Source organism: Callorhinchus milii, unplaced genomic scaffold (genome assembly GCF_018977255.1).
Source record: "Callorhinchus milii isolate IMCB2004 unplaced genomic scaffold, IMCB_Cmil_1.0 Scaffold18, whole genome shotgun sequence".
NCBI classification, from domain to species: domain Eukaryota; kingdom Metazoa; phylum Chordata; class Chondrichthyes; order Chimaeriformes; family Callorhinchidae; genus Callorhinchus; species Callorhinchus milii.
In genome coordinates, this window is record NW_024704759.1 from 11310116 (window position 1) to 11334994 (window position 24879).

Sequence of the window (24879 nt, forward strand, 5' to 3'; positions counted from 1 at the left end):
GTTGAGGGATAAAACCTGGCATCTTCCTACTCTTGAGTCGCTCACTGGCACATCATCCTAATATTTACTCACTGAAGCCATCAGGGGTCCATATTTTCCCCTTTTGAAGACAAATTTAAAAGGGAAAGTGATTTTTCTGCACGCAAGTAAACCCAGCATCAGTTTTTAACAAAGCTGATAAAATGTTTGCTATTTATTGCGAACTTGGAAAGGCTGGAATCCAAATTGAATTCAAACAAGTCTTACTAGTCCAATTGTTAGCTACTGGTTAACATAGCAATAGGAGAAGTTAATGGCATTAGATGTGACCAATTTCTTTGTGCTAATATTATCACTAAATTGACAATATGACATGTACATGTCACATTCACCAAATCATAAGTTCATGTCCCCTCAGACGCTTTTGAATGGATGTGTTTTGTTGGCAAACCATTACTTATGTTCCTATTAGCAATGAACTGAACCATCAGTCTCATCTTTATAAAGTAAGGTTGTGAACTTTAAGAGGTTATTGTCAACACTCAAGAGAACGCATAGTTCTTAGACATTTCTTTCAAAAAAAAGTGTTTCTCTATAGTAGATATTGTACAGCTTCAATGTACTTCACTATTAACTAAATTTAGAGAAAGGTACTTTTCTATAAATATAGCAATATCTGGAATTTATGCCCCAGTTATTCTTCTCTATGTAATACAGCACCAGGTACATTTGTTCCACCAATTTTCCCGCAGAATAACAACTTTCACAGCTTTTTTTTTTGCTCTTTATATTTCTTTATATGGGAACGCTTTAGTGGGAAGTGTAAGGTTAGTGAATCCCCCCCCAAAAAGAAAATACTTTTGAAGAGGAGTATTCAAAATTCCAATCTGTATATTTATCTGTCAACATTTATTCTGAATAAGTGAAATTTTAGCCCTGATTCAAACCCTGCACCTAGAGGAAGGTCAAAAGAGCCGTATTCCAACTTTTCTTTAGAAAACACCACAGAAATCTTGGAAACGGTCATCCAAACCGCAACGCAGAACGTTTAAACTCAGAATGTGTATCATCCCAGTCCTTAATATCCTTTCGCAGAGCAAGAGCAAGTCTTTTGTTGCTCTTATATTTTTATATTTGAAAGTCACCCGGCACTGCTGGCAATTTTCACAAATCTGGTTTCTGTTATTTGTGAAGTTATTTCCGCTCCTGAAATAAATTATTTCTTATGAAATTCCAGATAAACTTGCGTGATACAAGCATTTCTTTCTCAGAACTCTGCAGCTCGTGTACTGTCCCGCACCAGGCTTCGTGACCACATCACTCCCACCCTCGCTCGCCTCCACTGGCTCCCCATCCCCAGAGGATCGAATTCAAGATCCTCATCCTCACCTACAAGGCCATTCACGGCCTTGCTCCCTCCTACCTCTCCGACCTACTATCCCCCTACCTGCCCGTACCCTCCGTTCCTCTGGCTCCGGTCTGCTCCACATCACCTGCCCCAACCGCCCTACCATCGGTGGTCGGGCTTTCAGCCTCTCAGCCCATAGGCTCTGGAACTCCATCCCCCAGTGCCTTCGCCGCCTCATCCCTTTCCTCCTTCAAGGCCGGTCTCAAGACCTTTCTCTTCAACCGTGCCTTCAGCTCCCCTCTCGACTCTCTACCCCCTCCTCGCTCCCTCCCTTCCCTCCCCTCACCCTGACCATTTCCCCCTGCTCAGGTCCCAACCTAACTGTCCAGCGCCTTGAGACGTCCTCCCGACGTGAAAGGCGCTCTATAAATGCAATCTTGTTGTTGTTGTTGTTTTATGAGAGGATTTTTTTTCCATATACAGTCAAACCTGTTCAAGCAACCACCTCCAGTCAGCAACCACCCGTGTTAACAACCATCAAGAACATCCCCTTCACACACCAACAAACACTTACTCAGAGGACACTCTTATACATAGGCAACATTTGCCCAGTCCCCTGAGAGGTCGTTGAAGACAGGTTTAACTGTATATCAAAATATTATAATCTGTGTTGCAAAAACGAAAATGTAAGACAACTCTAGAATTGAAAAGACATAGTAGAGCAGATTCTCATATGTAATACAAACTGTTCACATTTTCATACTTAACGCATTAGTATACACGTATTGTTGACAATTATTATTATATAAGATGTGAGGACTAAAGGAAATAGGCCAGAGTTTCAACCAAATTGACCAAAACTGATCAACCAAATATGAATCCAGTGAATCCACTTCATCCACTTTTCACACAGTTTTTGGGATCTGGAATGTGTTGCCTGAAAGGCTGGTGGAAGCCAATTCGATAAGAACTTTAATGAGAAACGTAGATAATTATTTGTGAGGACATGTTTGCAGGGCTATGGGGAGAGAGCGGGGGAGTGGGATTGATTTGGAAGCTCTTTTCAAAGAGCCGGCACAGACACAATGGGCCGAATGGCCTCCTTCTTGCTGTATAATTCTATGATGTTATGATCTCTCTTTGGATGTCTGACAATCCTGAGTTTTTTTGCCAGCTTTTTCTGTGCAAACGGTTCCCTTAAATTACATTAATGTTTCTTTTTTGTGTGCAACTCCAATACGCACAACCTAAATCTGAGTGGGCTGTGTTTTTCTTACTGGAAGTAGCATCTGGAGAATCGAGCTATTTATGCACGGGTCAGTGACTGTGAAATAATTAGCAGTCTCTCACAGTCGTTCCTGAACAATTAATTTTTTGATTGACTGTTTTCTTTTTCCTCATTCAGCATTGAAGGTCACATCAGAATTCTTCGTGCTGTGCAAGTGATATCACTGCCATGCCTTCCAATGATATGTATTTTAAAAAAACAGTCAATCAAAATATTGGTCGTGAAAGACCATCACGTACGTTTAATTATTAGTCAATAATGTATGACTAAAATGCATAAGATTTTTCACGCACAGGTTTTTTAATCAGGTCAGGGAACAGTGCTACATTGGAATCCTTTGGGATTAATCCAGATGGACTATTACAGGCTGTTATAGTCCTTTATTTTTCTATATTCCGAAAGCTCTTGTTTAAAATGTTAAATACGCCAGTTTATCATCTTTAGTGATGATAGTGATGATTTTTATTTCACTGTATCCAAGGTCTATCATTTTTTTTGACAGGTTAGGATTGCAAGCTAGGAGACACTGACTACCTTCACACAATTAGTACCAATCCATGACTGTTTGTGACACTGTTCTGCGAAATTGGCTGTCAGGTTTTGCCCACAAAATCCACAGTCAATCCACTTTACAATATATTCTGTGAAGGGCTTTAAGATGTCTCAACGACGTGATAAGGCACGATGTCAAATGCAACGATTATTATTATTATTATGTGCATGTTCGATTTGGAGAAACATGTATTTGAATTAGGACTAGTTTTAGAGGAAACCAATGAAAGAAAAAGCTAAATGCAGCCAAATCCTACAACTGTATTAAGCCGCTATTCTTTCCTCTAGATAATTGGTACAGTGAAAACTTGGCTGGCCTCCAAGGGAGCACTTTACCAACAGAAAAACAATTCAGAAATTCGCTAATCTGATATCTAGCAATCCTCAGTTTTTTCACAGTTCCACTAAACTGCCTAAGAGTTAGTAATGATCCTTCTTGCATTTCCAGTCATCCTTATTATTGTGCCATGTTGATCAGACTTCCAGAGAAAGCAGTACATCTGTGGATTATCTCTTTCAAAAACAGGACTAGGTAAATACGTGGCAGTGAATGGGATTAGAAATTCCAGATATACACTGAGATAAGGAAATGCCTGTTAGAATTATGCTGCGAGAGTGAAATGGGAGAGGAGTAATGTACGTGCTTCTGTTAAAAGTAGCTAGCCAATTTTTTGGGGGGGTTCAGCCTGGTGTCTGACGTATGCAGAAACCCAGCTGACTGTCCAAGCCAGATAGGCTAGCAAACAATTCATTATACAAAACCCCACTTATCCATCCACTTGCCCAAAAGAAATAATAATAATAAATTGGTCTGTTTATGGGACACTGTTGTTTGCAATTGGCTGCCACGTTTCACCAACAAAATATTGAAGACATGATAAGGCGCTTTACCAAATGCAAGGATTATTATTATTGTTATGAGTACGTTCTGCCACCATTTTGACAAGCACAGCATACAATATTCAAGTTAGAAGAGCATAACTGGGCCTGGAAAGGCAACAATGGAAAACGTAATGGTGGGTGGGAGCGATGACAGCAAAATAATCCATCAGTGTGCAAAAAACAAAAGACTCCAGCTCTGCACTCGTGGTTCTGTAACAATGTCATTTTTTGATTAGGTGGCAGCTCGGATTATGAGAGAGAGAGAAAAACAAAAGCTCTATTAGTACATCAGTGGTGCTTAGCTCTGTTGTTCCGAGTAGGTGAAAAGGTTGTGTGGGTTATAGTTGTGCTAGGAAGAGTGGGTAAGTTCTGTTACTCTTTTGTCTGACACAATCAGTTACAGATATACACGAATTTTAAAAGAATATTGAATAAGTTGCTCACAAGAAGGTTTGACCATATTTTAAATACTTTTATCTGGGACCACGTCATATTTGCTGTGAAATCTGACTACAGTGAATCCGCCAGAAAGCAGAAAATATCTCCTGCAAATGATAACCCAGTTCAGAACACTGGGCAGAGAATTGACTTTGTTTAACCCAGTTAATGAGTACGATTGAATTCGATTTGAAAGGCCCTGGAATTATTTTTAACATTGTTGATTTAAAGTACTTTATGTTTAAGAGTGCCAAACGATTTTTTTATGTTCAGGCTGCTCATGTGTCAGTGGTTCTTTCCTCCCCCACTGTAAATACTAAAAGGTGTAAATGTGCCCAGAGGCGGAGGTCTAGCAGGGTCTGTTGGCACTATTCATTGGAGGGATTATGTAACACTCAGTGAGTTACGAACAACATCACTGAACAAATGTTCATCGACTGTAAATTATTCATCTAAAAGTTTGCAAGAAAATTATCGCATGGTGATACTGCTCTGACTTTTCTATAACTTTTACACACTGCTATTTTGAAAAGAGCAATCAATTTTACGCTTGTACATTCTTAGAGAACAGCCAAACGGCTCAAACAATCGCATGCTTCTCGAGTTCAGCAATGCACGCACAAAACAGACAACTATTATTTGGTGCAGGGAAGGGGAAGCACACATCCATCTGCTCACCAGCTCTGGTACATTTTAATTAACAGCCCACGGGTATAACATCACATGAAATATGAGTGCTCCTCCATTATTTCTTCCCTTCGGTAAATGCTGAGTCACTCTTCATTCCAGCATCCGGAGAATAGAGACAACAATTTGCACTCCATAGAATTACACAGCACAGACGGAGGCCATTCGGCCCATCGTGTCTGTGCCGGTTCTTTGAAAAGAGCTGTACAAATTAATCCCTCTCTCCCCATAGCCCTGCAAACTTGTTCTCCCCAAATAATTATCGACTTCTCTCTTAAAAGTTGTTATTGAATCGGTTTCTGCCACCCTTTCAGGCAATGCATTCCGGATCCCAATAACTCGCTGTATGAAAACATTTCTCCTCACCTCCCCTCTGTTTCTTTTAACAACTATTTTAAATCGGTGTCCTCGGGTTACCAACCCGCCCGCCAGTGGAAATAGTTTCTCCTTGTTCACCCTATCGAATCCCCTCATCATTTCAAAAACTTATACAGCTCCCTCCACACAGGATAGCATCTCAGAGCGCTTATGAGTGTATGTGTATGAGACGTGTATGTGTGTATTGTTTGTGGCACTATATTAAAAACATCACATGAACTGAACATGTTGTGATGTTCATTGCAGTTACTGCTTGATACCGTAGTTGCTTTGAATTCAGTCTTACTTTGCTGCTGTACGGAAAGTTGGAGCTTTGCCTTAATAAACTGCTTCTGACTTTCTCAAGCCTGCTTAGCATGCTGTCCCGATGGGAATCCAGCTGTGCTCTGTATGAATCACATTACATAATGTTCTTTTCCAAGGTAATTTGATATATTGATCAAGGCATTTATGCCGCAGTATTTTTACTGAAAACTAATATGTGTTTTATGAAGCTTAAGAGAAAGTGTCTCTGGTAAATTATTTATGTATCAGATTTTTTCAGCGGAACGAAAGACAATTAGCTCCACTGTGTGTAATACACTTAGAATGGAACTGAAATGTTAAAGGAGGAATTATAACTGAATGCATAAACGAGATTTACTGAAAGTAATTTTCCTGCAATGTCAAAGCCAGCAAATTGTCTTCTGTAAAAGGTAATGNTTTTTGAAATAACTAGTTATAATGATCCAAAAATTAGATTGTACACACAAAATTGTATTAGTGGAATGAAAGGCACCGCCATAGAAAGCAATACAATATTCATTGTATTCCAGGTTTAAAATCTGTTCAGTTTACAGCACTGAGAAATGCAATTATCACTCTGATTAATATACCATGGAGTGTTGTCAAATTGCTTTAAAACTTTTATATTATTATTATTGTTATATTGAATTGCTTTTTTTTGCTGAATTGGACCAACTGAGGGCATGTTTGTTGGACTGAATAGCACTATGGATTAGTAAATTGTTCTTTCGCCTCTGGGATTTAGGTTAAAATCTATCCTTGACTGATGGAATAAATAGATGATAGTTGCATTTTATATTGTGCCTCTCAACTGATTTGGAATAAGCAGAAGGGAACATTTTCAAATGGTTTCTTACTTTTAGTTTGGCTAAACATTGGGCAAACAATTAGTGGAGATTAACAGCCTTCTCAGCTGACTAAACCACTGCCACAAAATTCATTTTTTTCTAAGAATACAAAACAATTACAAGCAAAGACTCGAATGTGTCAGTGCAACTATTTAGCCAAACATGTAAAGCTTTGAATAAGACTCTTAGTTAAATGAATGCCAACAATTTATGAGGTGTACCCGCATCACTCTTCAGCAGTGATGATTTCAATCTGTGTGACAGGCAGCAAACATTTTGATTTGGCTCTTCATTCGTTGCAAGAAGGTCGACAAAGCTTTGTTCTGTGTATTTTTATGGCCTGAATAAACTGGAATTATATAGCAGCTTTTCCTGGGTATAAAGTGACACTGTGTTAGTCTTAAACTGATACTCATTATAGATAATAGAAATAAACTCTCGCAGATTTACAGGAAGGCTACATTGGGTAACATAGGGACAACAATGTCAACCCGGCAAGAGAAAACGACAAGTTTGCATGAAACAGCCAAGGTCCTTCCACTGGGAGATGCTATCTATGTTTGTAACCACACAACCATGATTTAAGTTGTCATTTTTCTAGTTAAACACTTTTTAGCTTTGCAATTAGATTTAGTTCTCGGAACCATGCACGTTACTAATTTTGAATCTAAAAATTATGACTACGTAGGTGAAATGCCTACATATAGGAAAATGGAACGGCGGTGTAAATTAAGTCGAGCGATTTTTTTCACCTTAAGCTTAGTCAAAAAGGAAATGAACAGCACTTAAGTACCTTCAAATAAGTGCTGAGGCTCTTTTCGCATGTTTTAATGGTTACATCAACCCATTTTTGTGGTTCCACATTTTCTGTTGTTTTACAGCCAAATTTGTCCTTTCTATTCTTCCCTTCTCTTCTGGCATGTGCCCACCGGTGGCACAATTGCGATTTTAACGTGGAGCTTTTTTTTTAAAAAATGAACATTTTCAGCAAGTTACTGAAATAATGGAGTTGAATGCGAGTGATATGTATGTAATGTAAGCTTGAGATTTATACAGCTCCAGTATTTAAATCAGTCATACATTCAGCACTTATATATTTTATAAACTTTACTAATACAGTAGACATGCTGGGAATGTAGTAGATTTGAGAGAAAAAGGAGTTCAAAATGACAAGTAGCATACTTAAGAGCACGTTACAAGTATAAGACTGTAATATATTGAGGGATTTGAGTATTATCACAAACAGAACTTGCATTGTGTTATTCAGAACAACTTTCAATACGATGGCTAAACATAAAGAGTGGTTAAAGCTACTCGCGACTGGGGAAGTTGAGAAAGTACACAATAACACCACTAAAAATGTCTCCGGATATATTAAATATTTATTATCATCTAAACATGTATTGTATAACCAAAATGTATCTATTCTATTCTTCAGCAAGAATTTTAGGACTCACTCAAGACTGGATCACTAGTCACTTATGTTGCCTTCCTCAATCAAGAGATACAAATAGTTTGTTATTTCCCAAAGGGTCAAGTCAAGTGGATTTGTGTTATTGGATATCCTAATCCCTGACTGTTCAGTGCCTTGGGATGTCCTCCCGACGTGAAAGGCGTTTTACAGATCATTTTGTATTTGTATTGAAGTGTCTGGGATCTGAATGAATTTTAAAAAATTGCGAAATGCAAAGATATGGGGAAAAAGCGGGGGAGTGGGATTGATTGGGTAGCTCTTCCAAAAAGCAGGCACAGGCACGATGGGCCGAATGGCCTCATTCTGCGCTGCAATATTCTATGATTCTATAAAAATTGAACTGGACCACTGTGGCAGTATTTCCTGACACATTCTCCTGAAAGTTTCCATTCCACCATTTCCATCTTGATGCTTCACTTATCCTTTCCAACATCATCCTGAAACTCATGAACCTCCCGTATTAACCCGTATCAGAAATCGTCTGTGATATAGTCATTTTCTGAGTTCTTACCAATTTAAATACTATAAATATGCAATTCTCTCATCTCATCTCTAACTTTTTCCACTTGTACATGCAATTTTGGTGCATTATGAATCCAAGGATAATAAGGAAATTAAGATGTAAACAACATTAAATGTGTTGCTGTAATGTTCTGCGAAGCCATGTTGCAAACAGCAGTGCCAGGCTCCCTGTAGAATTTATTTGCTGCTGGGAACTCTTTACTGTCGAATTCCAAAGACTTGGTTGCATCATTTCTGCAATTCTCTGCTGAACAGACACCCTTGTGATTGGAGATTTTTATTGCTTAGCAACGACACTCTTTTTTTTAAAAGAAAATCCCTTCTGCTAGTCATGATTTAGCAATTTAAAACCTTGAAAATCCAAGGCATTTATGTAACATTAAATAACCACTATGATTGCAGTCTAATGCATTTATTTTGACATTGCAAAGTAATGAGCTTAAAACTCGTACAGAATCACACATGGATATTATGCCCTCTCTCACATTTCTAATCTACAAACCCACTTGTACACTTTATCTTCCCCCATGACAAGGATTATTTTCTGTTGCTTGCTATCACATATTTTCCATAAATATCTGCATGGTCTCCTCCAGGAATCAGCTCTTAAAAAAAAAATTTATTCAGTAATCTGGTGTGAAACCGGAGTTGAACCATTGTGACTATCTGATACCTTAATACAGGCTTTATTATCAGCCAGTCTGAAATAAATAATAAACCTTGCATTTGCTGCAGCACTTTTTACATCATCTCAAAGCCCTTAACAGGATTTACTGTAATGTATAGTGACTGTATTTTGTAGACAAACACCTGCACACCGTCAAGTACAGTATACACATCTGCCTTGATTTTCAGAAATTGTAAAGAGATGACGTAACAATTTCTGAAGTTCAAGCCAGATTAGTGTATTTGGCTTCCAAAACATAGATATGTTCCATTTAACGGCGACAATTAGGTTCTCATGTTAGATAACTATTCACAGTCACCTGATACAAGTTGTGGCAATGGCTTTATTTTGGTAGGTTATATAAATCTATAGCATAAATCAAATGCCATTATGCAAACCTTTTTTTTCCTTCTCCTGATTACATAACTTGTTGACATTTGGCTGAGTGACTCCATTCATTAGGAATGTGGAGCGTATAGCCTCCTTTTGTGAAATCCGAGCATGATGGCGGTTCACACACAACCCACTAGCGAATGAAAAAAATGATGTGAGATAATTGTCAGATCCTATTTACTGGTATCGCGTACAACTGTCAGAAACTGATTATGTCAATTTGTGATTCCAACCATTAGCACTTGCGCAATGCAATAATTACAAAAAGGTTCAATCATCTCTCCATTCCGTATATACCTCTCCAGAATTTAACTTTCCCATTCTATTTACTGTATGTACAAATTACATCGTACAGAGGGGGGGACAAAAAGCGTATGGAATCATCCTATGACACATAATTGCATCCTCAATTCATACCTATGCAACAAATTAATTTGTATAGCCTTTTACATCAGGAGGACATCCCAAAGCGCTGACAAGTATGTGCTTTGAAATATTTAATATCTCATCAGCATTAAAGGCTAGAAAAAGGGAAATGACTTGGAAATATGTTACCTCTGCTACTGGCAATAACTTGTATCACTCAGTGGGGTCCTTAATATTTCAGAAAGAACTAGGTTAGTTGTGTTTATACAGTAGATGCTTTCCTTCAGGAAAAAAAGGGGACGTTTCTAGGTGTTTATATAAAAATAAGCAAAATGACCTTAGCACTTATGGGCTCATATGGACTCAGACTTAGCATTTACCTATGCTGCTGTGTCAAAACAGGGCTTGATTGAACCCATTATTGGCTTTTGGCCATTTTCCACTCCATGACAATGCAGATAATAATAATAATCATAATCCTTGCATTTGATATAGCACTTTTCACGTCAATTTGGAGCTCACTGGTTGAGTTATAGAAACATCTTGGTATTCAGAACAACAAAGATGATCATGTCCATCAGCCCCAAAATCCACCCTCTGTGGAATTCAATCCCCCCCGAGATGAAGAAACTTCCAAGAATATACTGTATTTGTCCTGAAGAACACTCAGCAAATAATCAGCAGATCAATACCTGGGGTGAAACAGTTTATCAATGGCGAGAAGCTGGGTTAATAGGAGTTATATTCCCTTGGGCTGAGGACGTGAAGTGATGGGCTGTTTGAGGTGCTTAATGTAATAAAAATAATTGACAAGGTAGATTGAGAATGACTCTGCCATCGGAAAGAGTGATACAATACAGGGAGACAGTATCTTTCTTCTCACTTTGGCATTGATTAATAACAGATTTATAAGAATAATAATCCTTGCATTTGATATAGAGCTTTTCATGTCTTCAAGATGTCTCAAAGCGCTTCACGGAATATATTGAAAGTGAATTGACTATATTTGTGGGTGAAATTTGCAGCCAATTGCGCACAGCACTGTCCTACAAATGGTCATTGATTGAGTGACCAAATTATTTTTTTTTAAGGATTATTATTCCCAGAAAAGCAATCTGCCAATCGACTAACGACTAAGTTTCTACTTACTGCTAGGTAAACAGAGGTGTGTGGTGTAAGGAAACTTGGCCAACATTTCACCCTACAGGGAATAGCACCCAGGTTTCTTAGTTGCGAGGCGAGTGCTCTAACTACTGAGCTACAGGACTAAGTATCTGGAATGTTAACAGTATCAGGTCTTTCAGTTGGATAAGAGGTACAGAGGTATTCACTTTTGATTTTAATGCTCGTGCTGGATGCATGGCTATGAGGAGCTAAGAACTTGCTTCCTGTATTAGTTTGTGAAGAGAAAAGCAAGTGGTCAGATTCAATAGGGGTATAATTTGGGAGTTTATTCCTGAAATCTTGCGGACCTGAAATTGCCTCGTTGCCTTGGCTTCTAATACAAGGTGTGAAACTTATGTACAATCTTGGGAAGTTAAACTAGTTAGTGGGACAGATTGACAGAATAAAATAAAAAATTCCCTCCCAATGTATGAATCAACACACTATACAATTACATATCCAATTTAAAATTGAGGTGCAAATTGACTATAGATATGGCAGCTCTATTCATGCGACTGCAGTATCCGGGGGAGGATGGGGCTTTTGAGTTACATAAATCTTTTAGTGCCTAACTAAACTTTACCAATAAATTACTCAGATTAAGTCCAAGTGCTAATACCAAGAGCTTTTACGAGCCAAGACAGCCTGCAGCCTTTTAAATATTACACTTGGCTCAATGTCAACACTAAAAGAAGCCTTCCTCTTTTCAACTGGAAGCTTTTCAATTTGAAATGGAAGCTGTTCAACAAAACCGAAGAACTATCGCCCACTCTCTTGGGATTCTAATCATCTCCAGAATAGAAAGTTTCAGCAATAGCAGAATTTTCAAGATTGGCACTCAACAGTCCAGTGGATAGGGAAATTTCAAACTTGTTATCTTGACCAGGATCGTGGTTAAGCAACTATCGCCTTTCTTAAAAACTGTTGGAACACACGTGGGTAGAAGTTATAGATGCATTTTCATTGATAAAACATCCCTTTGCTTTGCCTTAAGCATAATTCTTGTGAGCAATTGACAGCTCTTTATTGTGTTCACCAGAGGCTGGTGTTTTAATAGTGGCTGCTCAAGTAGATTCATTAGGTCAGCTGGATTGAGTCAGACATACTGACTGGATAATTGGTGCAACAGAACTGTTCTTTCCCCATTACACCCCCAAATCCAAAGAAAAAACAACAAAATGGTTTCAACCCTTTATTGCTCAACACAAATGCAAATGAATGTCAAATGTTTTTCTTTGTGAACACATCATTTGAACTATTGCTCAAAAAGCTCCAGTCCAAAACTACAAATCAATGGTAAAGTACAAAATCACAAAACTGCATCTCAAACATTGGTCCACAACAATGTCTTGCATTCCACACACAAGGACCACATAAATATTGTGATTGTGGTACTGTTACAGTGTTTCAAAATCGGAATAAAATACATAAAATTTGCATAGAAGTGTAAAGTTTCTCCATAAGACAGTTAACCTAACAGAATGAATTTGCATTTAAAAAACAGAAGAGGGCAAACATCTAAACTATACAGACAGAGCGAGCAGTGTTTCAACATCCGGCATAACTCAGGTGACAGACACCCTGAATACGAGGTAGAGACAATCGAGGATTCTCTTGAAACAAATCCTTCTGTAAACCACATATTTTAACACATCAGTAAACATGTCCCAAATGATCACATCACACAACTGGCATTCAGTTACTGCTCCCAGAATCCGTTTCATCACCCTCCCCTCCACCCCACCACATTATAATATCCACGTAGAATGACATGCCAAGTAATTTTGAACAAAAGGGAAGCAGCTTATCTACTAAATGCATAAACTATTTTGTATCTTCAACTGCTGAGGCTGAAAAAATGCAATCACTTGCTATTCATGTGGTTATGTAAGTGAACTAGTAAAAAGAACAGCACATAACTGCTATAATCTGAATTGGTTCATCAATTAATGAGCACAACATTTCAGTTACAAGAGCTTTGCTGCTTTGTAGTCATCTCAATGATAAAGAAATCCCTTTTCAGGTATACGTAGAAATAAATGGGTTTGACGATTTTCAAATTCCTCCTCACCACTTCCACCAGTTAACATTAAATGCCCATCAGAAATTATAATGTTGAAGGGAAAGATTACAGTGACCGAGGGCATTTACAACTTCATGTAAACGTACTCCACATGGTTGGAAAGGGAGGAGAAAGGAGAGGAATTTACTTTTTTTAAAAAAAATAACAGAATTACTTCTCTTACCAACACACTGGAGAACAACCACCCCACCTCTCACTGATGGGAAAAAATCTGGTCTGTCAACATGTGGTTGTTACTCAATAACTCAGAAAGCTTCCTTCCTAGTCCTGCAAATTCCATATTAGCTGAGAATATAATAACCGATCAGTAAGTTGTATTGATGGTTACAGGATCAGCACACAAGAACGGAAAAGACATCAGTCCATATAACACAATGAGGTGCCCACATTTGTCAGTTCATGGCTTTTTCCTCTGCTTTGAAACACAAAGAATGGCTCCAGTCAGCTCCTATAGTGAAATGAAGATTTTAAAATAAAGAGAGCTCCAACAGCAGCGACAAAAAGTTTATACATCTCTTAATTCCAACACACTGGGGCATTTTCTGAAAAGCATTCTGAATGTTATGCACGAATAAGTGATGGTAGTAACTACAGTAGTTCACAAGATTAAAGTCAAAAAGATACAGAATGTTAAGCTGTGAGAGGAAACCTATAAATAGTTTATACTTCTGAATCTCAAAATGAAAGTCTTGCAATCACTCCAGTCATTATTTAGAATGTAATGTGGTGAACAACTGAGTTTAGTTCACTAGGTTTTGGTCCATATCTAGAAGCAGTGTTCAAATTTTTTTTAAATTAAAAAAATTGCTCTCATCATTAGAAGCAATAAAGATTCAGCAGCAAATTGGACTATATTATCTCAAGAATTTCTGTGAATGCTTTGTAGTTTGACTTAAAAAAAATTCCAAGACTTCAATTCTGCTGTAATGTTTTCAGAGAAATTATTTACAAGCTGATCAAGTGAAAACTGTACATCTAGTATATTGGATCTTCTATTTTGTTTGATATCAGAGCTTGATCTCAACTCTGCAATGCAACAACAAATATTGAAAATGAAACTACCTTCTCTTTTTGAAAACCTAAATGAAAAATGCAGATGACTTATTTACTTTGCAAATGGCCTTAAAATGTTGATCAAAAACAGATGATTCAGCATTACATGATGAAAGGTTAATGGCACTCATGAGAACCATATAATCCTACCCTATTTACAGTTTCTCGATTTAAAAGGTTTTCAAATAGGTTTCTCTACACCATCTTATCAAAAATCCAATACTCAAATCTCTAGTGGTTTTAGAAATAGACGAAATTGATCTTACCCCTCCACTGCTAAAGTCTGAAAAGTAATGTCTTGAAAATACTTTTCATTTGAGTGAAAATGAAAGTTATAGAATGTTCCCAGTAAACCCAAGTGATCATATGCAGGTTGACATAATCTGACACCAGAATTCAAGCAGATGGGAGTTTTCATCCTAATATCTTGGTTTATTAGGTCTTCGAATACTCAGAGCCTTCCACTTCTGTGGCAACTTTAGTGCAGATTCCCAAATGCAGCTTTAGTCAGCTCCATATATATTTACTACTGAAACGAGCAACAGAATACAAAAACCATAACCTGTACTGTACACATCCATCTTAATTTAATCTATTGCATTTCACTTACGACTCTTGCAGTCAAAATGTTGCCGTTACTATGGACCCGAATCCCAAAAGGTGACCTAGTCTTACTCCTTTGCAGAATACCTGAAGCTACTGAATAGTTTTTGATGGAAGGGGCGATTAGACTTGCGAAACAGTACTGAATATGTTTTAGTTGTAGGGCATCTAAAGCTCAAGACCCCTTTGAAATATACTAGACCAGGTTTCACCTGTCATTTGTATAATACTACTCAAGAAACAATCAAAACTTAACTAATTCAATCTTTCAAACTGTCAAGGTTTCTTTATAGAACTACAATTGAACTATTTTAAGCTAGTTGAACCCTGCTTTTTAATAAAAACAGGGCAGGGAAATTGGCTCTCCAAATGCGTTCATAGCTCAAGCAAAAAAATAGATCTTAAAATCTCGTAGGTTTCAAATGTTGCTTTGCATCAATAAGCTTGACAAATAAATTTAAGGCACTCTGGTCACTCATCCTAATCATCCACACCGGTGGTCTTCACCAAGAAGAGCAGGTCACCTTTCTTGCCAGTTGAATCTAATGCATTACACAAAACAATAAGTTAACCATGCAGATTGTAAATACTCAGTTTCAACAATTCAATCCACCCAATTAATTCTGTGAGGTCACAGATAATTTAATCAGATAAAGTGAAAGTACAAACAGTGTAAATAATACAGGTTTCTTGCATGACAAATTCTCCCCCTTCAAATAAAAACCTAGCAATTTAATTGCATAGCTTCCCAGTCCTGACATCTTCAGCTACTGCTGAAGCTTAAATGCAGCAAAGTCACCATCTCAGTACATTCGAAGGAAGGCGTTCAGTTTAATTTCCATTAATCTGCTCCATCCATTCTTCAAAGAAAGCAAGCTCACGTTTCAATTCATCCACCTGAAATGAGAAGGGTTTTTTTTTTAAAAAAGTGTCAAGAGGAAACACTAGACAATATTCAACAACTGACCGACCACGAAACATGACAGATTTTACCATCCTGTGTAAACTAAAGCTGTGGAACACATAATCACATAGATTTCTAATCATAGTACCTGAGCAAACAAATGGAATTGATGGTTTAGGTTTGTAGGTCACAAAAATTAAATACAACTTAAACTGATATAACTGGCTCTAAATAAGATTATGTCTAGCAATAAGTTAGTGTTCTATTATATCTACAAAAGTCACCCTTTAATTGTACCTTTTTAAAAAAAATGCACACACACCACTTATAGCAAGTGGTTTATTTTTAAGGGGGTTTCATGTTTTTTTAAAAAAAGGCCCGGATGAAGTAAGGCATGTATTCAACTGTATACACTGGCACATACACGAGCAACTCAAATGAAAAGTGAAACTTAGATTAGATTTCCTCATTTCTGAAAAATTCAAAACCACTGGATGAAATGTTGCAGATCAAATTCAAAAGCAGGCACAGTGCAATAAAGATTTAAAAGAAAATGTCTCAAAAAATGAAGGCTGTGTGTGCTCGTACAAAAAGGTAAAAAATGTCCATTCTAATGCTTTTAATTGGAAGGGAATACCTTCTGCTGACTGCAGATTGGTATAATTTTCTCACAATAAAAGCAGACAAAATATTGGCACAAAATCCAGGCAGATGTTGCATTCCTTTAGAAATTCAGACCCATTACTGCACATTGGTACGTAGCATATTTTTAACCTAAGATTTACCAAAGCAGTTGATTAATCTGAAGACTAAGGAGCTAGATTATTAAAATGCATTCAGCACACATATACACTTCATCTAGTTTTTTTATTCCTGGATACACAAGATCTAATTCAGTTGTTTGATCTGGCAACTGTTAGCTGCAGGAAACTCTGCAAGTATAGAATAGATTGCAGTGCAAGTAACATCCACTGAATCAATTTCTGTCCAGGATTTTGTTTGAAGGAAATGCCCTCTAGAAATAAATGGCAGTCAGGTTAGGTCATACAGAAGTAATTTTGTATTCATCTTTTTGTCAGCTGGGTTGTGTTAAAAAGAAAGTAGTTGAGAGCTAGACAAAAAAAATTCAGAATAAAACCATCAGTTGCAATCATCTAGCTGTATGAACTTTTTTTTCTCTTCCTGCCAGCATGCCCTGATTTCTGAGGCATCAAAGAGGGGAAACAAAACACAGACCAACTACAAATTAAATCTATCCATGACCTGGATCAAATTTATCATAATACTGTAGAAAAATGCAACTAAGCTTGAGATGGTGAGAGTCAATCTACAAAGGAGTGAACCCGGGGCCTAACTGAGGTTTTAGGTATGATATTACAGGCAATGGTGTTGTACGTTTTCACTTCCCTATTACAATCATGTAGTAGCTTTTTTAAAAAAATTACGGAGGATAGTGCGAATGCACATCCAGTAACCTCCTCCCCTCGGCTCCAGGTTTGCATATTTTCGAATACAGCCAGACCAGGCCCGAAACAGAATGTTTTAAAAGTTCTGTGGTCCGCGCACATGAGGACTCCCAAACGTCCACCTCTCCCAAGAATGGCCCCCACCTCAACTGGCCTTCAGCGGCCAGGGATATCGACTACGACTTGGTTTGAAGCCAGCCAGCAAAAAACATCTTATTCTCAATCTTCTGCTTGTAGGACTCATTGCAATGCCTTTGCCAGCATTTACCAATAGTTTTCACTATTACCAATAAAGGCAATCGAAATTGCACTTGGACGGAAATTCCAGCTCGCCAGACCAGATCTCCCTCTCATTGGTCCCACTAGCTCGTGGGGGTTTGTGTATTAACTTTGACATGTATGCAAATATGTCAGATTTAGGAGTATATATATAGGAATCAAAATAATCTTTACATTTGATAAAGCATCTGTCACATCAGGAGGACATCTCAAAGTGCCACACAGGAAATATCCTATAAAGTGTAGTGACTATTTTATAGGCAAGTCCAGAATCTATTCCAAATGGGGAACATGCTCTGTCCGCTCAACCATTGTAGGAAATTGGTAACATCTGCTTCCTAGTGACAGTCTTTCTTCCTCTTATGGTTCATACTTAAGATTCAAATTTGGAATCATTGAACCACTAATGCTCAATTTATTTTCTCTCCCATTCTTTTCCATTTTGTACTCTACTAAATACTTACTTTGCTTTTTCAGTAAGAAAAGCTATTTTTGGTCAGAAAAATGGCTCATGAGGTCAAGTGCTCAACTCATGCAGAAAGGGTGCACATTTTTAAACCTCAATTTCTCCAGCTCATGAGGTTGGTCTACATATTCCATGCAACTAAATCTACAGGTGTACATACCAGATAGCACCATGACCAAATGTTGTAAAATAATTAAACTGAAACTGCAATGCATAACCACTTCATTTCATTGATAATGTAATGGACGCATTAAATAGTGGATCATCAAGCTGAAAATCTCCACGTTTCATGTGATCAGTCATTATTAGCTATTTGGGCAGATCGGGATAGTTTGTAAACATGACCTTCTTCTTTCCTTCCCTCTCCCAAAGCTAATGAAAAATTTAATTTTCACTATGAAACTTTAGAACAATACATGTCGTAACAAACAAAATCCTACAATTATTCTGACATTAGCTAAAGTGCATGGCAGGCATTATATATTAGTGCCACCCCCAAGGCATTCCTGTAGGATACATTTTGAATATGCAAGTTCTTAAAGCCAAGGGACTGCCTTTTGATCAAATACTAAACTGCTAACATGATTGTTTATTTCAGGAAATAGGGAAGAATAAATGAACAATTCATTGTAAAAAAAATACTTCTAATGGGCTACTAACTAATAGGTTTAAGATATCAACTTATTTACATACATTTGAATGGGCAAGATCAGGAAAATACAATTCATGTTACCTTTTCTACTAAGCAGTTGAATGTTGATTTAATAAAAGTAGATGCACCAAGATAAATGTCAACTGCCTTGTTTTTCTGTGCACTGGGTGACTGAGGTTGTAATTAAAGCAAAACAAGTTAATCTAGAGTGATTTTACTTATCACTGAATTAAACCGAGAAACTGCATTCACTAATTGGAATACATATCCATTACATGGAATATATATAAGCAGGAATACATACAGTTTTCCAGGTAGAACACTGAACTTTTTTTTAAAAAAATCAAGTGGTCAAGCAGTAATAAATATTAATACTTGCATTTGATATACTTAGTATCTTATCACATTGTCAAGATGCCTCAAAGCACTTCACAGGATTTTACTATGAAGTCTAGTGACTGTCTGTAGGCAAACATGCATTTGTAGTAACACCTGTCAACAGGTGAGGAGCATCAGATACAATGGAATTGATTTGAGGTTAAGTCCCTATTGGATTATAAATAGCAGGTAACTACATAAATAGTAGCACAAATCCAATCCTAATAATAGGTCTCAATTACACCAACATCAACTCGAGAGGATAATATTGCACAAACATCAGATGTAGGCTGACCTGAATGCCAGTACAATAGGGAAAAACCTCAAATGACAGTCTAGCAGCTGATATGGTTGGATACAGTAGAATTTTAGGATGCAGTATGTGGGATTGGTGAGCAGGAAGTTTCAATTCAAGACAGACTATTGCTTCCTACTTTGAGGGTGGGGGGGGGAGAAAAAGCACTTTGCTACACTTGTAGAAGGTATAAAGTGTTCACCAAAAAAAGGGTGACATTTTAGGTCTTATAGAAAAGGCAGATTTAACTGTAAATTAACCCAACTTTTCCCAAATCCATCCAACTCACAACCCACACCCCGGCCTTTCAAACGCATCTAAAAGTCGCTCGCTTTCTGGACTTTTGGGCACTTTCCCCTACCTTTTCCCTCCGAGCTTGGGTTCAGGCTCAAACTTCAAGTGAGAGGCGCAATATATGTAAAACACATTGGGATCATTGAATAATTGCCACAAGGTAATTATCTGATGATCCCAAATACGATAATTCACTTCATTGTATTTGTTCAGGTTTATATGCAAAAAGTTGCTGGTAGCCGGAAATTCAGACAGAGAGGTGGGGGGGGGGGGAGAGAAAAAAAAAGGAGTAAACGCGGAAATCTTTCAAAAACTTGTCAGGAACACAGTAAGGCACTCCGCCACATTGCGTAACTTTGCCCAAACTTTGCCGGGAGATCAAAATTAAGTGCAGGAGCAGGAAGCAAACTGGGGCCAGGGAGCGTTCGCGTGCAAAGTAACCGAAGACTTCTCCACAAAAACCAGCATCTTTGCTCACTCAGTATATACCTTCAGGGTGGCATCCACACTTGTACACTAGATAATTTATGCAGCACAGGTAACCTGGTCCATCCTCGTTTCCAATTCAAAGGCGTCGGGGCGATCCTGTGGATTAGCAGCCAACATGTCTTTAATAAGTTGCTTGATCCCTTCAGACATGAAAGTCCTCCTTTTCTGGGGGATGTGCAGCTCCATCTTTGGATTCTCTAGCAACGCCTCCCCGACGGGCACGATCTCGCCGCCCTGTCTGACATAGGTGCCGAGCAGCTCCTTCTTGGTCTCGGCGTCGATGAAGGTGATCCGCTCGATCATGGCCCAGATGATGATGCCCAGGGCGAAGATGTCCGCCTTGGCCGTGTAGTGTCCTTCCCAGACCTCGGGGGCCATGTAGAAATCCGAGCCGCAGGCCGAGGACAGCCAACACTTGTTGACGTTCACGTTCTTGTGGCTGATCCCACCGCCACCACCACCGCCACCTCCACCACCACCACCTCCTCCTCCTCCACCACCTCCTCCACCACCACCACCTCCTCCACCTCCACCCCCCACCACGCACACCTTACTGAGGCCGAAGTCGGCCACCTTGAGCACGGGCAGGCCGGCGGGCGAGTCGTGCGACACGAGGATGTTGTCGGGCTTCAGGTCGCGGTGCACGATGCGGTTCTTGTGCAGGAAGGCCACGGCGCTGGTCAGCTGCAGCATGAAGCTGGTGTTGACGGCCGCGTCGGGCCGGCGCGACAGCACGTAGTGGTTCAGGTCGCCGCCGTTGCAGAACTCCATGACGAACCACAGGTAGCAGGGCTGGCCGGCCGCCGCCCCGCCGAGGATCCGCTCGCCCTTCAGCGACGTCTCGACCAGCCGCAGGTAGAGCTCGGAGCGCTTGTTGCCGTGGCTCATCCGCTGGGCCAGGCCGTCGCGCTGCAGCACGCACTCCTCGAAGCGGATGACGTTGCGGTGCCGGCGCCGCAGGCTGGTCAGGGCCCAGAACTCGGACAGGGCCAGCTCCACGTTCTCGGGCGCGTCGCAGCGGATCTTCTTGACCGCCACCCGGGCCCCGCTCCGCCGGACCGCCGCCTCGTACACCACGCCGTAGCTGCCGCGCCCGACCTCCTGCACCAGGCTGTACTTGGGCTCCCACGCCGGCGGCGGCGGCGGTGGGGGCGGTGGGGGCGGCGGTTCGGCGGTTGGGCCTCGGCCGCCGCCGTTAGCGCCGACGCCTCCTCCTCCTCCTCCTCCTCCCTCCTCCTCCTCGAGCTCGAGCTGCCGCTCCTGCTGCTGCTGCTGCTGCTGCCGCCGCCGCCGCCACCTCCTCCTCTTCCTCTCACAGCCGCGGCGGGGGGGGTCCCGGGGCTCCATGGTCGGCCGCACGTCGGTGTCGATGCACCGCCGCTCTCCACATCACTCTGCCCGGGGAAAGGGAAAGGGGAGAGGGATTGGGGAGGGGATGGGAGAGAGAGGGGAGAGAGAGAGGGAGGGAGGGGGGGGATAGAGAGAAAGGAGAGGGAGGCCGCTCGCTCCTCACTCACTCCCTCTCACTCCCTCACGCGCTCCCTCACTGACTGACTGACTAACTGACTGACTGACTGACGCCCGCCTCGCGCTCCCGCTCCCGCTGCCCCTCCGGGCGGGGGCAGAAAGTAAAGTGACTGTGACTGGAGTGCGAGTGAGTGTGTGTCTGTGTGTGTGTGTGTTGAGAGAGAGAGAGAGAGAGACGCCGAACCCTGGACTCGGGCTCATTCCAGGACGGGGGAAGGGGGGCGGGGAGTGGGAAACCCTCCCCGGAGGGGCCTCGCTCTCAGGGCCTCGCTTCCCTCCCTCACTGCCTCCCTCACGGCCTCACTCACTGCCTCAGTCCGTCGCTCCTACTGTTTCCCGCCGCTGCTGCTGCTTCACCAGGTCGTGCCCCTCAACTCAAGGCTCTGCATCTCCCTCTCGGGCTCTGTACACACACACCTTCCTCTCCTCGTCTCCCTTTCCTTCCTTCCCTCACTCACTCACTCACGCGCGCCGACGCCGCCTCCGCCCCCCCCACCTCGAGCTGCTCCGCGCGCACGTGCGCGCGCCGCCGCCGTTGGTTCATTCATTCGGCTTCGATCGCAGGGCTGAGCCCCCGCCCCCCCCCCCCCGCAACCCCGCCCCCTCCACCCCCTCGACCAATCCGAGCCCGGCGCCCGCCTCACGTGGTCGCCCGCCCACATCGGAAGCGAAGCCCTCTCTGGACCACGCCTCCTCCTCCTCCTCCCCCCCACCCCCCTCGCGCGCTCAGCTCGCGGGGGTGGGTGGGTGGGGCTTGGGAGGAGGAGGAGGCGGGGCGAGCAAGGGGGCGGGACCTGGGAGCCTGGGACCACGCCCCCTTCCTGCCCCTCCCCCTCCCCCCCATCCTCTGCACATTGTACATTGCATTTGGGTCGTTGTTTGCAGTTTGAGGATTTTGCCAAAGACCCTTTTTTTTGCACATTTTTTTTTTGGGTGGGGGTGGGGGGGGGGTTGGGGGTGGGAGGGAGGCATTTCGCGCTGCGGTAATTCGCATCGGATCCTTTGCAATTCGCACGGGAATTTTTTTCCGTGGTAATAGTAATCCTGGCTTTTTGGACGGTACCTGCTGATAATAATGACGGTAATAATAATCGCCATCACCCTGGCATTGGGATATCGCCGTCGTCGAGACGCCTGGAAGCGCTTCGCAGAGTATGCCGTAAAGTGTACTGACTGTACGTTTTGATGGGCGAAAGGCGGCAGCCAATTCATTGCGCCAAACAGTCGTGGATTAGAGTGACCAAATTATTTCCATTTATTTTGAAGGAATTATTACCCCCGGAAAAGCGACCCGCCAATCGACTAACAACTGGGTTCTTACTTGTAGGATATAGCGCCTTATCACATCTTTGAGACATCTCAAAGCGCTTCACAGTGTATATACTGTGTATATTTTGTGGGCGAGATTGTAAATTGGACCCTTGTGTACATTGCATTCTGGATCGGATTGTTTCTCATTGAAATCTGCATTGGATCCTGTTTTTTGCAATGTGTTGAAGTAGTCGCAGTTAAATAAATCCACGAGAGGTGCAAAGAAAAACTGAAAAGTCAAAAGTCAGATATTACATTCATTTCCTCAATGTTTTACAATAATTTTGTCAACTTTTGAAATACTGGATTCAGACTTTTGGAATACTGGGCACTTGCCCACTGGGACAAGTGCGTATTATCACTGCATGACACTTATTTGTTCCTTTTAAAATAAACTTTTTTTAAAAAAAATGAGCAGGCATAAATGATGGAAAATGACGGAATGGAACATCATCTCACCAGTTCCTTCAATGCAATTGGCACATCAAGTCAATTCTAGTTAAGTATTTTGCATGTTGCCTTAGTAGATGGTAATATTTCTGTAACAATCCTTTCTAGATGAAATTCTCGTTGAACTTGAAAGCGTAGAATATTTATTCATACCTTTCAATATATGTCTAGCCTACACAGAATATTGCAACAATAAAATACCCAGAAGGTTTTGACATTCTGCAGCATGTCACAAAGATGAACATTTACAGAGAAAACAAAAATACCGAAATGAGCAACAGATGAGATGAACAAAATACATTGCATGCATACTAAAACAGCACTGGCTCAAAGGAAGAGATCAAAAGAAACAATTGGGACTTATAGGAGTTGTAACAGCGTTAACAAGGTGAATGGACGTCACTCTATAATCTACAATTTTCAGGTATCTTAAAGTGAAAGTATTTAAGTACATTTAAAGGGGCAGCAACATAATTCTTCTCGGAAAAGTTAAAGGTATAAGTCTGAAGGTTTCAATAAAATGCTGATTAGCTGTCTTGTAGATTAAACATTTGCTTCATTTCTAATATTAGAAGTATAATAGCAGAAAGTTCAATATTTTCGGTTAGTCACATAGCGCTATTGTTTAAAATGCAGTACTTCTAAATCAACAACAACAACTTGCACTTATATAGCACCCTCCACGCAGTGTAGCGTGTCAGAGCGAATCATGAAATCATTTTTATGATCCTGATGGAAAAATAGCCTCAGGCAGTCAAAAACAATCCATCACCAACCAGACACCTCACAAAAAGAAAGTGGGAGGTTGCTCATATGTTGTAATACAGAAAATATGTTGAAATGTAAATAAATTTTAAAAAAGCAGCAATGTAATGTTGCCATGTATTGATCTTTCTATCACTTTTTCCCACTTTGAGCTCTGTGTAGAGGAACCAGTCCAATACATTACCGTTGAAAGAGTATCACAATCGGTACAACTGTTTAAAAAATAAAAAAAACATTGCAAATCATTTCCCATCCTTTGGAAGATTTACTCTTTCCTCCTTTTGCTGCTTGTGAACAAGCAACGCACGCTGCCATCATTGTCCATTGTCGTGGGGAACACACTTGGAGGATTTATTCAGCCTAACAACATGAGGGAACTGTTAACAAAGTCGTAACTTTAAGATTATGTTAGCATCACCACGGGAAAATCTTCTAGTCGTCAGTTTTCTTTTGCCAATTGTACTGGCCTCCATCCAAAATAGTATTTTCTGATGGTTATCCTCAGTAGCAGTAGCTGCTGAGTCCATTTACGTCTGGTTGTTTGTGTTCCTGGAGAGCAAGGGTGCCAGGAATTCACCTGCACTGTTTTTCAG

General features: G+C 40.6%; 1 protein-coding gene across 1 annotated transcript; it reads right to left on the reverse strand.

Annotated features, from left to right (window-relative positions):
* Positions 1-12450: 12450 nt before the first annotated feature.
* Positions 12451-24611, reverse strand: LOC103172818 (serine/threonine-protein kinase 35). The gene is made up of 5 exons (XM_042341950.1): positions 24594-24611; positions 23190-23300; positions 20767-21511; positions 20234-20718; positions 12451-15907 (listed from the first exon to the last, which is right to left on the reverse strand). The coding sequence occupies exons 1-4, from the start codon at positions 24609-24611 to the stop codon at positions 20270-20272; spliced, it is 1323 nt and encodes a 440-aa protein (XP_042197884.1). The 3' UTR covers positions 12451-15907; positions 20234-20269.
* Between the last annotated feature and the right edge of the window lie 268 nt (positions 24612-24879).

Bases quoted from the DNA above. Each gene is read 5' to 3' on its own strand.
- LOC103172818 (XM_042341950.1), bottom strand. The intron at 21,512-23,189 runs GTACACAAGGGT...CGGCGGCGGCAG, and splicing joins AATCCGATCCAGAATGCAAT to CAGCAGCAGCAGCAGCAGGA. The intron at 20,719-20,766 runs GTGGAGGTGGAG...GTGGAGGAGGAG, and splicing joins TAAGGTGTGCGTGGTGGGGG to GAGGTGGTGGTGGTGGAGGT.